Source organism: Nannospalax galili, unplaced genomic scaffold (genome assembly GCF_000622305.1).
Source record: "Nannospalax galili isolate Female #2095 unplaced genomic scaffold, S.galili_v1.0 scaffold1436, whole genome shotgun sequence".
Classification (NCBI taxonomy): domain Eukaryota; kingdom Metazoa; phylum Chordata; class Mammalia; order Rodentia; family Spalacidae; genus Nannospalax; species Nannospalax galili.
Window position 1 is genome coordinate 733,992 of NW_008338997.1, and position 18,146 is coordinate 752,137.

At 45.5% G+C, this 18,146-nt stretch overlaps 1 protein-coding gene across 1 annotated transcript in view; it reads left to right on the forward strand.

Annotated features, from left to right (window-relative positions):
• The window catches only part of LOC103734589 (zinc finger protein 709-like), a 28,612-nt gene extending 11,020 nt beyond the window's left edge, over positions 1–17,592 (forward strand). Inside the window, exons 2-4 of the mRNA XM_017798315.2 lie at positions 12,130–12,256; positions 12,455–12,515; positions 15,802–17,592. Of these exons, the coding sequence (XP_017653804.1) occupies positions 12,130–12,256; positions 12,455–12,515; positions 15,802–16,507 (894 nt within the window). The 3' untranslated portion in view covers positions 16,508–17,592. The remainder of the gene's footprint in view (positions 1–12,129; positions 12,257–12,454; positions 12,516–15,801) is intronic.
• The last annotated feature ends 554 nt before the right edge of the window (positions 17,593–18,146 follow it).

The following is an 18,146-nucleotide window of genomic DNA, read 5'->3' on the forward strand; positions in this document are numbered from 1 at the left end:
TGCATAAAGAGAAGGTCTAACCCCCTTCTATTTTGTAATGCAACTTGTGCCAGCGATGAAACAGACTGTTGGAGGAACCTTACCATCGTTTTCAGTTTGTCTAGGCCTGCATCCATGTCTGCCTGAATCTTTTGGAGGCCCTGTTGGGAAAAGGCCAGAGATGTGGCCCCTAGGGCTGCCCCTCCCATTCCCAGTCCCATGAGCGCTGAGACTGTTAAGGTGGTGACTAGCTCCCTCCTAGACCTAGGTGATTGTCGCGTTTCCACTTCCTCCCAGGAATGATACAGCACATGGGGGACAGGCACTACCAAGGCACATGCATCCCCATCATTATGTGTGAGGACTGACAATGAGAGACAGGGTGTTAGCTCTGACTTTTGACATAACCAGTAAATCACTGTGTCAGCAGGAACTGTCCATTGATTACGGTTATTTGTAGCTGTCTGCGTTATGTTAAGGCAACCCTCCCAGGGGGAGGGATAATCTAGGGTAGTGACACAGGTCAGATTGTAGTTTGTTACAGGTATGGAGAGCCCACTCGTCTTGGTGGACAACCCCCCCACCAACATTTTTGATTGTCTGAAGTGTAATTAAAGTTCCCTATTACACCTATTGCCTCAACCAACTGTATACCGGCTTCCAAGCACAACCAGCATGAGGAGGTAAGGTCCAGGTGAGTTAAGTTGAGAACTCTATATGCAAGCTGGATAGCCGATAGGATTTCTGATCCTCCCTCTGGGGTTAAATCCTCCAATTCATTGTGTCTCACTCTGGACTTTGTATGAAGACTTTGCGGGGGAAGCGTAAGTCCTGCAGGGGAGAGGCTCATGGCAGGCAGGTAAGGCTTGGCCATCCCGGCCCCCAAGTTGGCCGGTCTGGGTGTGATTGACCTTGAGAGGGGGTCAACCCGCTTTCTGACCATAAAGAGGAGACCAGGGTCATGCCCAGATACATAGAGTCTCAATCCCCAGGTTTTTCCCAAGTATCAGCCCCTTGCCCACCGTCCCTCCTCTGTAAAGGTTATACGGAGGGGGTTGTACTAAAAGCTTGTAGATCTTCCATATACTGGATTTGTGGAAAGTCTAGGTCTCTGCATCCTTTTGACAATGACCAGTCCCTGGTCCTTAATCCAATATCCTGTCCCATCCCTGTGGGTTTACATCCCCAGTTATAACAGTAGTAAGAATCAGCCCCCCCACAGTTGCGCAGCTGCTGCGAAGTTCCACCACTTTCTGGGCAAACATAAATGTCTGGGATAATGCATCCCGCTTGAGCAAATGGGAGCACCCTGGCTCCCTGGGGGACCCCGTTAATGGTAACGTGTGTCCACGTCCTGTGTCCCCACATTTAGGCCGGGTCCCTCCTAGAGTCTGGTCACTGACGTCCCACAATCCGGAAACCAGGGCACAGAGATCTACCACCATGGTCAGGCCACAGTGGTGTCACCTTGGTAGTGCTGTTGGCAATCATTCTCATAGCCACATTGATCACCAACCATGTAACCTTTGTGGATTCAGGGTCTCTATAGGTCCAGATGATCTTATCAGCGTTGGCCCCTCGATTTTCAGGAGTGACAGGATGAGCATGAAGGCAAGTTTCCTCATCTTTATCTGTAAGAGACAGAGAAGGGCTTCCTCAAGGGTAGGTCTCCCTTGGCGATTATGAGGAGGTGTCTGTCTATGTTTTGTTTGTTTCTTCAGGGCCTTAAGGGCCAAGTGTCGGCTCCACCAGAGTCTTTTCTTTTTCTTGTTCGTCATCTTGGTTGGAGCCATCACCCTGTAGGGGGAGATATTTGAGGTTTCTGGCTGGTACCCAAATAGGCTTGTCTTCTCCCATGGAGAAAACACAACCGAATCCCCTCCCCATCATTAACAGTGGGTCTGGTCCTCTCCACTGGCCCGTAATTGGGTCCTTCCATCTCACCTCTACTTGGGGTTTGGTATTTTCTTGTCCCCAGTGAACTTGAAATTTGGATTGTGAAGTATTTTTTGAGCGATTTAAAATATTTATGGTAAATAGGGATATCCCTAGTTGCTAATGGGAACTCATTCCCCTGTTTTGTTTTAATACTTGAGTTTTGAGTGTTTGATGATTTTGCTCAACTATAGCTTGACCTTGTGGATTATAGGGTATTTCTGTGGAATGTGAAATGTCCCAAGTTTTAAAGAAGGTCTGTATTGAGGCACTGACAAAACAGGGGCCATTGTCAGTCTTTATCTGAGAAGGCAGGCCTAGGGTAGCAAAACATTGGAGAAAATGTGATTGGGCATGTTTGGAGTTTCCCCCTGAATGGGCGGTAGCCCACCATGCATGAGAGAAAGTATCTATGGATACAAAAATGTATTTAAGCTTTCCAAAAGGAGCATAGTGTGTGACATCCATTTGCCACAACTTGTTAGGCTGTAATCCTCTTGGGTTAACTCCCGGGCCCTGTAGGGGGGGGCACCTTAAGATAGAGTTGACAAGCTTTACAGATATGTGTTATTTTTTTTTAAATCCTTTATTGGGACAGTGGGAAACTGTACATGAAGGCCCCGCCAATTGATGTGAATGAGGTCATGGAGATTTGTTGCCTCCTGGGCCATATATATGTTGGTCCCATTTGAGGCTAGATGATCAGCCAGGTTGCCCAGGTAGCCCTGTGTGACCCCGTATATGTTGAATGAAAATGGGGGAGCTTCTGCCCTTCAAGGTCCCTTGGATCGAGACCATAAGTGTGGTAATTGGGTTGGAGTCTAATTTAATATGGGCCTGTGGTAAGCCTGGGAGGAGGTTAACCATGTAAAGGCTATTGGTGTACAGGTTGAGGGGGGAATAGGTCTTGAAGAGCCATGAGAACATCCAACATTTCTTTGAATTGTGCTGAGCCCTCCGTAGCATGGAAGTCACACCTCTGAGGCCCCCCCTCCTGGGCTGGGGCCAAGTGCTGCATAGGCGGCCCCACTCTGACCCCCGTCAGTAAATACATGTAAGCCATCGGGTATCAGACTCTTGGAAAAGAGGGAAGGTGCCTTCAGGGGCAGTCGTTGAAGGGCTGGGACCCACTTAGAGGCCCTGTAGTGGCAAGTGATGTCCCCGAAATATCCCTCTAGAGCCATTGTCATTCTTGAATTGCTTCGCCTAAGCCAATTGAAATCCGCTAAGCAGTAGGGGACAACAATCTTATTAGGATCTCTCCCGAACCTTCAAGCTGCCAGGCTCCTTTCCCTTATAACCATGTCTGCTAGTTGATCCCCAGTTGTATACACTCTTGGTTGACCCCGAGGGTAGTGTGTATGCACTCCATTGGCTCTTGTTCTTGGACCAGTGCCACCATGGCCAGCCTGTCTCCTGTAAAGACCCATAAGCAAAAGGGGAGCTTGAGGGAGTATCTTTTGACTGAAGCCCCCATGTCTAGGGCCTCCTGGAAGGCCCTAATTGCCTCCCAGTGTATATCTTCCAACATGGCCTTGGTCTGGGGAGGTCCCATCATGAGGAGCCGATAGAGGGGGCTCAAGGCTTGCGTGGGGACCTTTACCCAGGCCCTGAGCCAATTTATCTCTCCCATTAGCCGTTGGAGTTGTAGGATTGTAGGCTCTTTTGTCTAAGGTGTCTAAGGTGGGTTTGAGGGCGCTGGCCTGTGTGAGAAGTAACTGTGTGCCTAGGATTTTAAAAGGAGGCACACATTGGATCTTTTCAGGTGCTACCCAGAGGCCATGTCCTTTCAGCCTTTGTAACACTGTATCCAGGAAAGGCTGTAATTTGACTGCCTCTATACGTCCAATTATAAGATCATCCATATATGAGCATAGTAGCATTTTATTATCCATCATAAAAGGCTGAAGAATAGAGGCCAAGTAGTTCTGGCAAAAGGCTGGGCTATTGGCCATCCCTTGGGGAAGCACTGTCCACTTAAACCTCCTATCAGGGGCCTTATGGTTTAAGGCGGGGATGGAAAAAGTGAACTTTTCCCAATCTCTTGGGCTAAGGGGAATAGAGAAGAAACAGTCTTTAATATTCACAACCGCAATAGAATACTGGTATTGTAGCCATCCAGGGCATCCCTCGCAAGGGGGTGCCTACCAGTTTTATTCTATCATTAATCATCTGGAGATCTTGGAGCATCTGCCATTTTTCTGAAGCCTTTTTGATGACAAATACTGGAGTATTCCAAGGACTGACCAAGGGGGCGAAGGTGCCCCAATGCCACTTGTTCCTCCACTAAATCTATTAAAGCCTTAAGTTTTTCCTCAGTCATGGGCCACTGCTCCACCCATACTGGTGGTCCCTCTCTCCATTCAAGACAAGGGACCTGGGGGGCAGTGACCTTTAGTGTTGGAGGTGTACCCAAGAGATTTTGTTGGGCTCTCCCCTATAATTGTGGAAATAGGAGAAGTCTTGCTCCTTAACCTCTTTAACCCTTTGTGGCATGTGATTAGCTTCCTCATGTTCCAAGAGATTGTCATAAAAGGTGCTATTGTCTGTGGTTAGCACAGCATCCATCTGGCTCAGGATATCTTGGCCCATGAGGTTGGATTGGAGGCCCTTGACCACTAGTGGTTGTATCTCCCCTTCTGCCCCATCTGCGTCTCTCCACTTTACCAGTCCCTTGACCTCCTCTGACCTTGAGAGTCCCCCCAGCCCCAACACTTTAGGGCCAGCCTGTAGCTGCCATGTCATGGGCACTTCTTCCTTACAAAGGACCATACGATCCGCCCCCGTGTCCACTAAGCAAAGAAACCTTTTACCTGCTATAAAAATATGCATTTTGGGCCTGACTCCCAGGTGTATCGGGACCGTCCAATGAGCCTGTGATTCCATCTTACCCCCTTTGGGTAATGGGGCTAGAGGCCTTCCCTGAATTAGTTTAAAGGTTTGCCTGTCAAGTCAAACCTCGACCTGCAATCCTTTTCCCAATGGAATCCTTTTTTGCAATGGGGACAGGGGGTTGTAGGTTTGCTGGGCTCTTGGCCCCCCCCTTTCCCCCAGGGGGTCCAAGGAGTTCTGCCTCCGGGCAGTCCCTTTTAAAATGCCCTATCCTGTCGCATTTAAAACATCCCCCCCTTTTTTCTCCTCTCTACTAGCTCGGGCTCCCCGACCCCCCCATCTGGCCACAGTGAGTGCCTGGGTCAGGGCATTGACCAGGGAGGTGGTCTGGGCCTGTAGGGCCATGGTTAGCGCTTGTGTCTGTTGGCTATGAGTTCTTACATCTTGGGAGGCCACAATCCAGTGGCTGATCGAAGCCTCCCTCAAGCCTGAGCAGGCAGCCCGATGATTTCTATTCATACCTTCCCACACCATTAATCTGGTAAACTTGTCCCTCGGAGGCCCGGGGCGCAGTTTCCTGACAAGGCTCTTCTCTATTCTGTCTACAAAGTCTGCAAGGGGATCGCTTGCCTTTTGCCTCAGCCCCACAAGGGGATCCTCTGATGGCCCTTCATTGAGCTTGTTCCAGACTGCAAGGCCCACTCACCTCACCTGGTCCCGGTATGGGGCAGGCAAAGCTGCCTGTTGTATCCTGGTGGAATAGGCATCAGCAGTCCCCGTCAACTGCCTGTAGGAAAGGGGAATATGTGGGTTTTCCCCATGATTTTGCTCTGCTATGGTTTTACGCTCCTCTTTATATAAGGTTAGCCATTTGATGAACTGATTGCTAGGGAGGACTGCCTTAGCCATATCAGTCCAATCCCTAGGGACTCATGGCTGGTGGGCGATGTTTTCCAGCAAGGCCTTGGCCCAAGGAGAATTGGGTCCATCATTGAGGACTGTGGCCCTTAACTCCTTAAGGTCCTTAGGTTCCCATGGATACCAATCAGTCGGCCTCTGCGGTCCTGGACCTAAGATTACCGGGAACACCTTACAGGCAGGGGTGGGTTCTGCCCGCACTCTCACCAGGAAAGCCTCAGTGTATATGGGCTCCCTCAGGTAAGGGGGGGCCGAGGGGGCCTCTCCACCTCTCCCCTGCCACCCCCTCCTCTATCCTGCCACGGCCAGGGGTCGTGGCCCCAGTGGAGGGGTCCATGCGAATCACCTGACTGATAGGCTGGGGGCTGCTCCTTCCCCTTTCTTTCTCCCGGGCGACTTCTCTCACTGACCCCGTCTGCCTTGTTGGTCTTCTCCTTGGCCTCAATAGTCAATCTAGCTTTTATGCCTATGGCTAACACTCCCATGGGGCCTTTGGCACTGCGTTGCTCCTTCCGTTCTTCATCAAACTGTGCCCACGCCCCAGGGTCTTGTTCCTCTTTCCTCTCCCTTGAGCCCTTTTCTTCCCCTCCCCCACTGTCCCCCAGCACCGCCGAGGTAGGGGGATCTCCCGCACTGAAGGTACCTTTAAGGGCCAACATCGTGGGGTAGAACCCCAATGGGGGCTCTGCCCCAAAGTGTTCCTCTCTCTCGCCAGCCTCTCTACCCTCTTCCATGTATCCTGGGAGAAGAGGTTGGCCGCAGACACCCAGGGTGCCAAAAGCGTCACTGTCTCCCAGACCTGGGCGTCACTGTCTCCCAGACCTGGTGCATGGCCTGATCAGAGAGCTCCAAGCCTCGGCTCTTGAGCATATATCGAAGAGCCTTTAAGGCTGGGTCACTTTTTCCTGAAGTTGCGTTACCCATGCTTAGGATCTCACTTACCCCGAGAGCCCAATTGGCCTTGGCCGGGAACTTTTCCATAAAAGGATCCTCACACGGGGCACCAGAATGCCATGCCTCTGTCCCGCCAGCGAGTCAGGACGTGGGGCTCAGCGGTGGGGGCCGAGGAGGGGTAAGTGCGCTGCTTGCCCGTTCACCTGCCTCCCTGAGACTCTCAGATGCAGCAGGGAGTTTAGTCAGGCAGGAACTCCTTTATTACAAGCGTTTACAGAGTTTATAAGGGCAAGAACCGCAATCATTAGCCCAGGTGGAAACTCATCCTCCAATCCTGTAGAAGGTCATGTAGATCACGCAGGCTCCTTTCAATGTACTACTATGATGATCATGAGGTGCTCATGCATTCTCCTCCTGGTTAGCCTCCAATCACCTATGCTTCCTCTTATCTTTGTCCACGGCCCTACTTTTTAGCTCCACCTTCCACTGAGGCAATTGGCGCCATTTTGAACACAGTGTCCCTACATTTTCAGGATGTGTCGAAGTGTTTCCCACAAAGGGGGAAACTGCCTCAATGATGGTTAAAAAGATCATCGATGAACTAATACCAAAGTATGGACTCCCCTCTATGATTGGGACAATGGACCAGCCTTCATCTCTAAGGTAACTCAAGAGTTAATTAAAACACTGGGGACTAATTGGAAGCTACATTACGCATACCACCCCCAGAGCTCAGGGCAAGTAGAGAGAATGAATTGGACCCTTAAAGAGCCCTTTACCAAATTAACCCTGGAAACTGGTGGTGACTGGACCTCCTACCTTTTGCCCTATACAGGGTCAGAAATACCCCATATACTCAAGGCCTAACACCTTATGAAGTCATGTATGGCTGACCACCCCCTTTGCTTCCCAAGCTGCCTTCAGATGTGCTAATTGACTTGTCTGAATCCCAATTTCTTAAGTCCCTATAGGCCTTACAGATTGCACAAGACATTTTCCCCTTGCTGTGGCACATCTACGAACTTCCACCAGCCCAACCACACGGATTCAAGCCAGGAGACCTTGTTTGGGTGAGATGGCACCACAAGGAGCCCCTCAGATCTCGATGGGAGGGGCCACACATCGTGATCCTCACCACCCCTACTGTGTGCGGTTAAGGTGTCCGGACCTGGATACATCACTTGCACTTAAAGCCTGCATCAGAAGATTGGTCAGACCAAGTCAACAAGAGATGGAAGGTCACATGGGTAAAAGACAATCCTCTCAAGCTAAAAATTTCTGCCACACCATAACCCTTGTTGCTTTTTTATTTCTTTTTATAGAGCCTGCTCTAGCTAACTCCCCTCATGGATTCTAAAACCTCACCTGGGTAGTTAGTAGCACATCCACTGGAAAGATAGTGAACATTTCCTCCCATCTGGGACCTCCAGGTGCCTGGTTCCCCAAGATTACATTTGACCTCTGTGACCTGCTTGAAGGAGCTTGGGAATCGTACACCCCATCAGGCACTGTGAATTATGCTTGCCAGTCTCCCCTCGGCTGAAAGAGGATGAAGGAGCACCGCTTCTATGTTTGCCTGGGCGACAATGGTGACCGAAGGGGTACTTGTGGGGGGCCAGGGGACTATTTCTGTGCTTCATGGAGCTGTGTGTCTACTGGATATATTAATTGGGCTGCCTCCATCACTACCAACTTGATCCAGGTAACTGTGGTCCCAGGCCTAACTCTTTGGTGAAACCCCAGATCAAGGCAATTCAAGCGACCCTGTTCCTCCTCTAGATGCAACCCTATCTCCTTAAGCTTCACCCTGAAAGGAAAGGAACTTAAAAACCTACAAAACTGGATTGATGGGTGAACTTGGGGCCTCAGGTTATACACCACAGGGACTGATCCAGGAATACTTTTTTCAGTCCGTCTTCAGGTGGGTCCAGTCGTGGGGACCCAGATGGGGCCAGCTCGGACAGTGTTACAGCCTAGAGGATGACCAACACCAGCCTTAACTATTTTTAAATCTGTCAAGAGGCCAGCTCCTAGCCAAATTGTCCGACTGGATAAAACTGCTACTTTGCCCACACCTAGATTCACACCCCCAGAGATCTGATGAGTCCAAGAGCCCTTGCAGCCATCCCCTGGGCTTACAAATCTCCTAAATGCCACCTTTATTGCTTTAAATAATACCTCCCCTAACCTTACTATCCATTGCTTGTTTTGCATGGACCCAAGCCCTCCCTTTTATGATGGGTTAGCTCTCCCAGGAAATTATGTTGTCACTTCTGACTCCACTGCCTGTAGAATTCTCCTGCCTACAGGGAGAAGGGGACTTACCCTCACCCAAGCATATGGAAAAGGGCTATGCGTGACTCCCTCACATAAAATTGTCCCCCCTCCTTACCAACATCTATATAACTCTGTTCAAGACATAGGGGCTACTGCACCTAACCCATATATGGTGCCCCCCAACTCCACTTGGTGGGCCTGTACCTCTGGCTTAACTACATGCCTCCACTCATCCATTTTAAACCGGACCGGGGATTTTTGTGTACTAGTGCAGCTGGTTCCCCTTCTGTATTATAGAACAGACACAGAAATGGAAACCAGAGTCTCAGAAGAGTCTAGACCTCGTAGGGCCATAGGAACCACTTAAGTTGTCTACTCTACTTGGGGGCGGGGTAACCACTGCAACTGGTCTGGGAGCTTCAGCGCTAGTCCTCCAGGATAAAAATTATCACCTTCTTAGACAGGCCATAGACTTAGACATACAATCATTAGAAACATCTATCTGCCACCTCGAAGACTCTCTATCCTCTTTAGCTGAGGTAACCTTACAAAATAGGAGAGGGCTGGATTTACTTTTTCTAGAAAAAGGAGGACTCTGTGTTGCCCTAGGGGAACAGTGCTGTTTCTATGTTAATCACTTGGGAGTTATAAAACAGTCTTTGGCTGAGGTCCATAAAAGACTTAAGGAAAGAGAAAACAAATGACTAAATCAACAAAATTGCTACGAATCCCTATTTGACTGGTCCCCATGGTTAACAACTTTGATCTCAGCAATAGTTGGACCTCTCCTCTTACTCCTATTAGCAGTCACCTGTGGCCCCTGTATTCTTAATGCCTTCCTCAAATTCATCCGAGAACAGGTACAGACAGTCCAACTGATGGTAGTGCGTTCACAGTATACTCATTTAAATCAAGACCCCGAGCCTTACGACAATATAGAAATGGTTCCACTGCCCTAAATGTGCCGTCTAACCACTTCTTTCTGTTTCTGTAATTTGCTCGGCTTAAAGATTTAACCCTTGCCATAACTCTAGGAGGGAATGAAGAGCCAGAATGCTCTGACTCCATTTTGGCTAGCTTCTTTAGACAAGCCCAGACAAGCTCAGGCATATTGTACATGTAAAAGCCTTATAAGGTATGGACAAAAACTTCTGACGCTAGAAGATATTAGTCAGCATATCCCAATGCCCTGAAGACAGCCCGTACCAATCAAGACTTTCCCCATACACAGGATATGGGGACATCCAATTATTTTAAAAAATGCTTGGTGCGTGCGGGTTTCTATGCAGTGCCCAATAAAAGCTCCTGCCTGCTATTGTTTGGGGCCAGACTCCATATTTGGCTTGTGAAGTCTGTGCCTGGCTAGCTGCCGTTTTGTTATTGTCTTTTTTTTTTCCTCTTTAAATTCTTAAATAAACTTTTGCATAATCTTTTTGGGTATCTGTGGGAAATTATTCTCGATTCTCGAACCCTAACAGACCTGTGTTCAATTCCCAGTACCCACATGGTGGCTAACAACTCTCTGTACCTCCAGTTCCAGGGGATCCAACACTCTCTTTTGACCTCCACAGGCAATACACGACACTGGTGCACTGTGTGTAAACACATGTAGGCAATACAGTCATACACATAAAATAATAAAATATTTAAAAAACAAAAAACTCCTGTCAGAACCGCTGTTAGGAAGCATTGTCCTCTGTCTCCTGCACATGGACATCAGTAGGTTAAAGATCTGTTTCATACATTGGTGTTTGGAGGGATGAAGCAGCAGAGGGTTTCCAGTGTTCCTTTGGGTGCTCATGGGTATCTCATGGGACCTCAAATTGAGAGGCCCAGGAGATCAGTCCCTAAAGTGGCTAGTCGGGAACCATTTGGTTCTAAGAATGAAGAAGGGACATTTCATGGTGTTTCTGAGGACAGTACTGTTTAACTTTTTGTATATTTTGGAAGCACGGGAAGATGCACTGTGCCAGTTTTTCATCGCTATGGTAAAATACCTGGTATAAGCAACTCAATGTAAGAAAAGTTTGGCTTACAATTTTTGAATTTTCAACCCAAGGATCACTTGTAAGTGCACCATGTGCATGTAAACCCATAGAGACCAAAAGAGAGCATTGGATCCCTTAGAACTGGAGTTGCAGATGGTTTTTAACCTGTATGCGGGTGCTGGGAACTTGATCTACAAGAGCAGCCAGTGTTCTTAATTGGCAGTGTATCTGGGAAAATTGTAACTCATAACCTACTCTTGAAAATCAGCCTTACTTGAGGTATGTTGTTGGGTTTCTTGGAGGAATAGCTGCTATAGTATCATATTATCTGTCTTATATTTCCTAAAAGCTGCCCCAAGACTCATGAGTACAAGGATCTCTGGTGGTATTTGGACTTGTGTTCTTACTTTCACATAACCTCCTAGGTACATCAAATGGGACAGGAGGAAAAGAAGCAGTTGAATCTGTGGTGCATATCACGTAGATGAGTTAAATGAATACTTCTCTAAAATAATATTTTCATTTAACTAGTTGCTTCGATTCTGTTTAATGTCTTAGCCAGTTGGATGTTGTTACCAGTTGGGCTTCCACAAGCCTCCTGTTTTCATGTGTGTTTATTGTAAGAACAAAAGAAAAAGTATACAGTCCTTGTGTGTGTGTGCATTAGACTGTTATACAGATTTGACTATTTTATGGAATGGTTTGTGATATGGTATATAATAAAGCAGAAGATGAAAGTTTTCCTCACAAGAAGTTGCTGGTCTTAAAATGGAAATATTTGTTTAATTTATATAGAATTTCTCCAAGATGCTGTGCATCCATCCTGTTATTTGAGAGCAGTAAGATTTAGAATGCAGCTGGGTGTGGTGGCTCACACCTTTAGTCCCAGCACTGGGGAGGCAGAGACAGGTGGATCTCTGTGAGATCAAGGCCGGCCTGGTTTATATAAGTGAGTTTCAGGCCAGCTGGGGCTACAAGTAGACCGTGTCTCAACCTCCTTACCTTAAATACTTGACATATTCATAGTAATAACGTAGAAATATCTGGGTATGGTGGTGAGCTCTTGTGAGTTCGAGGCCAGCCTGATCTATATAGTGAGTTCCAGGCCAGCCAAAGTTACACAGGGAGACCCTGTCTCAAAAAACAAATGATGATGAAGATGATCTAGAAATGCCTTCCATGTATTCTTGGTGTTAAATTTATGATCAAATGAGTATGAACAGGAGACCACAGAGTCATGTGAACTTCATGAACTGCATGTTGCCAGTTTTGCTATTCTTCTTTATAAATACATTGGATGCCTTAGGACTCAGTGGTCTTTGAGGATGCGGCTGTGAACTTCAGCCAGGATGAGTGGGCTCTGCTGGATCCTTCCCAGAAGAAGCTGTACAGAGATGTGATGCAGGAAACCTTCACTATCTTGGCTTCTGTAGGTAAGAATAAAGGTATTCCTGCACCTAGTTAACTAGAGAACAAATATTTCTTGCCTATCAGTGAGCTTCCAAGATTCAGCACATGAAAAAGGAATATTTTGGTGAGTGAGCACGTCACAGGGCATTCAGTTCATCATGGACCTGGTTGCTAATACTTTTTCTGTAATTTGAAATGGTTTTTCTGGGTATTCATTTTAGGGGAAAAATGGGAAAACCAGAACATTGATGATCAGCATAAAACCCAGAGAAGGAATATAAGGTAAGTTGTACTCACAAAAGAAAGTAGGGCCTTATGATAGAATGTATGGAATGAAAAACAAAAACACAAATTCATATTTATTATCATAAAAATTTCACCAAGACATTAAAAAAATTTTTAAAAATCTTTATTTGGAGAGCTGGAGAGATTGCTTCGCAGTTGCACCTGCTGCTCTTGTAGAGGACCTGGATGTGGTTCCCAGCATTGACATTGGGCAGCTCATAACTGCCTGTAACTCCTGTTCTGATACTCTATTCTGGCCTCTGCAGGAACTGCACATACAGACAAGCAGGCATACCCACATATACATAAATTTAAATAAATAAATAAAAATTTAAATATTTAGTGTGATGTTATGTGTGTCTGTGTATGTGTGTATGTTGCCTATGGAGATCAGAAGAAGGCATAAGATTCCCTGGACCCACACAATGTGCTGGGACCCAAACTCATGTCCTCTGGAAAAACAGCAAGCACTTTTAAATGCTAAGCCATCTCTTCGGCTCCCAAGTTGATGACTTTATTTGTTTGTTTGTTTATTTGTTTTTTTTTTGTCTTTTTGAGACCGGGTCTCCCTGTAGCCCCAGCTGGCCTGGAATTCACTATGTAGACCAGGCTGGTCTTGAACTCAGAGATCCACCTGGCTCTGCCTTCTGAGTACTGGGATTAAAGGCGTGCACCACCATACCCAGCATTTATTTATTTTTAAAAACTTAAAAATATATATTTTATTTATTATTTTTTTATGTGTATGAGTGTTATGCCTGCATGTAGGTAAGTGCATTCGTGTTGTGAAGTGCTCGAGGAGGGCAGAAGAGGCTGTCGGATCCTCTGGAATGGAGTTACAGTTGTTAGCTGCCATGTGGGTACTGGAATTCAAATCTAGGTCTTCTGCAAGAATAGCCAATGTTCTTAACCTCTGAGCCATCTTTCCAGCCCCTTAAAAACTTAAAAAAAAGATAATTTATTATTTTATGTGTATGAGTGTATTGTCTGCATGTGTGTTAATGCACCTGTGTTGTGCAGTGCCCTCATAGAGGTCAGAAGATGGTATCGGATCCCCTGGAACCAAGTTATGGATCGTTGTTAGCTGCCATGTGAGTGTTGAGACTCAAACCCAGGTCTCTTCAAGAACAGTCAGTGCTTTTAACCGCTAAGCCATCTCTTCAGCCCCAGACTTTTTTAAAAAAAGGTTTGTTTAATTAATTAATTAATTAATTAATTTAATTTTTGGTCTTTTTGAGACAGGGTCTCCCTGCAGCCCCAGCTGTCCTGGAACTCACTATGTAGACCAGGCTGGCCTTGAACTCACAAAGATCCGCCAGCCTCTGCTTCCCGAGTGCTGGGATTAAAGGCGTGCTACACCATGCCTGGCGGTTTATTTTTTTTTATTATGTATGAGTATGTACATGTGAATGCAGGTACCTGCAGAGGCCAGAGGACTTTGGATACTGTGGAGCTGGAGTTATGGGTAGTTGTAAGCTGTCTGATGTGAGTGCTTGGAACTAACTCAGATACTTTGGAAGAGCAGCATGAGCCATCTCCTCAACTATCTCTCCAACACCTTCACCAAGAACTTATTTTCTTTGTTTTGAGCAGGGTCTAACTTTGTAGCCCTGATTGTACTAGGACTCATTATTTAGACCAAGCTAGCCTTGAACTCACAGGAATCTGCCTGCCTTTGCTTCCCAAGTGTTGAGATTAAATGCCTGTTTCACCATGTCCAGCCTAAGAACTTTTTTTTTTCTTTTGATCTTTTTGAGACAGGGTTTCCCTGTAACCCCAGTGGTCCGGGAACTTACTATGTAGACCAGGCTGGCCTCGATTTCACAGAGATCCACCTGCCTCTGCCTCCTACATGCTGGAATTAAAGGTGCTAAGAACTTTTAAAAATGACATAGCTATTTCAGTATTTAAAGTATAACTCATTAGAATCAGTGTTGAGAAACCATGCATTCCCCTCCTATGACCCTGGATCTATGGTCCCCTCCTGTGAGGTTTTCTCCTGTAAACTGGAGCTGTGTGGTCCCCTCTCATGAGCCATAGTTGTGATTCCCTCCTATGAGTTAGAGATGTGGTTCCCCCCTGTGAACCTGGAGCTTTTGTCCCCTCCCATGAGCCAGAGTTATGGGTCCCTTCTGTGAGCCAGAGTTGTGATCCCCTCCTGTGAAGGAGTTTTACTCCCCTCCTGTGAACTGGAGCTATGGTCCTCTCCTGTGAGCTGGAGTTGTGATTCTCTACTGTGAACCTGGAGCTGCGGTCCCCTCATATGAGCTAGAGCTTTGGTCATGTGAACCTGGAACTGTGATCCCCTCCTGTGAACCTGAGTTGTAGTCCTATACTTTGATGTGGAGCTGCGGTTCCTCTCCTGTGAGCTGGAGCTGTGGTCCCCAACCATGAGCCATGGTTCCAAATTCCTCTGGTGGTGGGCTGATGGTGAAGCAGATTGGAAGATAGCAGTAGCAGTTTCAACCTTCTCTGCGTGGCTACGTCCTTCACAGTTCCCTCCCCCAAGGTCCCAAGTTGTGCTTGGCAGTGACTTTGCCTCTGTGTTAGACTTGTGCTGGGCATAGGGAGGTTTGCAGTTTTTAGTCTTGGGAGGACTTATTTTCAAGAATGGACTTCCCATCTCCCTGGATGGCCAGTTAAGGTGTTGACTCCACACATGGTCCTGGGCAGCTAGGCACTGATGTTGGACCTTTCCTACTCCCTGGCACCAAGAAGTTTTCTATCATTTTTCTATTATTCTTGTACAGTCCCATTGCACTTTCACCTGTGCCCTACAGAAAGTATAAAGCACACAATTGAAGTTCTAGAGAACATTAGACCAGGAGTTGGGGAAGTTGGGGGGGGGTGAAGGGTGAATATGTTAAACATTGTGTCCATGTATAAAATTAATAAAAATATTATGTTAAAAAGAAACTACATATTATGAATATCATTTTTTTGTCTTTTTGAGACAGGGTCTCCCTGTAGCCCCAGCTGGCCTGGAGATCACTATGTAGACCAGGCTGGCCTTGAGCTCACTAGACCAGGCTGGACTTGAACTCACAGATCCACCTGCTTCTGCCTCCTGAGTGCTGGGATTAAAGGCATGTGCTATCACGTCTGGCTAATATCACTGTTTTGATAATAGCTATAGCTAAACCCTTTCAGATTATTCATTACATATATGCTCCCTGAAAATAGTAAAAGTGTAATCTATCTGTTAATGATTATGATATCTTTTACAATCAAGAATAAAATTATTAATAAAGAAGCCGTTAGTAATGTGATTCTCATTTTTCAGAGGTCATCTAGAGCAAAGACTGTGTGAAAGGAAAGAAGGTCAATGTGCAGAAATGTTCAGTCAGGTTCCAGTTCTTAAGTGGAACAAGAAAAGTCTTCCTGGAGTAAAATCCTGTGAATGCAGTGTATGTGGAAAAGTATACATGTGTTATTCATCTCTTAAAAGGCACGTGAAATCTCATACTGAATGCAAACCATTTAAGTGTCACAAATATGGAGAAAAGTCATATGGATGTCAGGAATGTGGGAAAGCATTTAGCTTTCGAAGTTCATTTCAAATACACGAAAGGCCTCACACTGGAGAGAAACCTTATAAATGTAAGCAGTGTGGGAAAGGTTTTCGTTGGTTCAGCTCCTTTCAGATCCATGAAAGAGCGCACATTGGAGAGAAACCCTGTCAATGTAAGGAATGTGGCAAAGCCCTCGTTTACCACACAACCTATCGAGGACATGTGAGGATGCACACAGGAGAAAAACCCTACAAATGTAAAGAATGTGGGAAAACTTTCAGTCATCCCAGTTCATTTCGAAACCATGAAAGAACTCCCTCTGGAGAACAGCCCTATGAATGCAAACAATGTGGAAAAGCATTCAGATGTTACCAAACTGTTCAGATACATGAAGGGACTCACACCGGAGAGAAACCTTATCAGTATAAGCTGTGTGGTAAAGCCCTCCATTGTCCAACATCCTTTCGAAGCCAATGAAAGGGGTCACACTGGAGAAAAACCATATAAATGTAGACAATGTGGCAAAGCCTTCAGTTTTTCCAGTTCCTTTTGCAAACATGAATGAATTCATACTGGAGAAAAACCTTATGATTGTAAGGAACGTGGGAAAGCATTCATTTCTCTTCCAAGCTTTCACAGAGACATGATAATGCATACTGGAATTGGATCTTATAAATGTAAGGAATGTGGGAAAGCCTTTGGTTGTCCCAGTTCATTTCAAATTCATGAGCGAATTCACACTGGAGAGAAACCCTATGAATGTAAGCAGTGTGGGAAAGCCTTCAGTTGTGCTAGTTCCTTTCGAATGCATGAAAGGACCCACACTGGAGAGAAACCCTACAAATGTCAACAATGTTGTAAAGCATTCAAGTGCTCGTGTTATTCCAGATACATAGAAAAACTCATAATGGACAATAATCTTTTGAGTGCAAATCATGTAGTAAAACTTTCACTTGTCTCATTGCCCCTTGAAGGTAGAAAAGGACTCTTGCTTAGAGAAACCCTGTGAATAAAATTAAAATGTGGAAAAATTTTCACTTCTTTAGTTGTGAACACTAGAAGGGACTCAGAAATCCTGTGACTGTAAGTGATCACACAATGAGGTCACAATAAGTCAATAGAAAAATACATTTAAAGAATGTGTAAAAGCCTTCAGGTGTTCAATTTATCTGGAAACCATGAAACTTGTTCTGCAGAGTGATGTAATGCATTATGGGAATCCATCCTTACAAATGTATGAAAAGACTCACTTGTGTAGAAACCTTATAAAAGTGAAAAATAGTGGAAATTTAGTTTTCCATTTCATCGAATGCTCATGTGATACTCTCACATGTGAGATTATAAACTCATGTGAAGGCAGCCATTGGAGGGAGAGCCTATTAAAGTAGACAATATTAGGAAACTGCATGCAAATCATGTATGTCCTAGAAAATTCTTAGAATCAAATCAATGTTTTTGTCAGTTGTTCATTCTTAAAATGTGTCTCCGGAGTGTGAATTTCTATCACTTTTTCAGATGAACATTGAGGTTGGGTAATAATAAGCCCTCATTAAACAATAGTACACAAGTTCAATAGTTTTTAAATTAAACCTATTACTATAATTTTCTCTTTTTTGAAGTCTCTTGGATTCATTAATATAAAAATTCTTCATTTTTTATTTTTAAATTATTTTACAGTGGGCTGATGAAAGTAACAATTTAGTAATTGTTGGGATTTCTCTCTTGTCCTTGTGGCCTAGCTTTTCCTTAAACATGTATTTTCTGTAATTTTTTTTTCTAATTTTTATTTTATGTGTATGAGTGTTTTGCATGCATGTATGTAAGCACACTGCCTAAGGAGGTTAGAAGAGGGTATTAGACCTCCTGGAACTGGAATTAAGGATGATTCTGAGCTGCCACATGGGTTCTGGGAAGCAAATTTGGGTCCTCTGCAAGAGCAGCAAGTGCTCTTAACTGCTGAACCATATATTTTCTTTTTTTTATTTTAAATTATGTGTATATGTGTTTGTCTGTGTGTATGTGCAAGTGAATGCAGGTGCTCAGGGAGTCCAAGAAGAGGGTTTTGGATCCAAGTAGTTGTGAACTTTTCAGCATGAACTCAGGTCTTCTGCAAGAA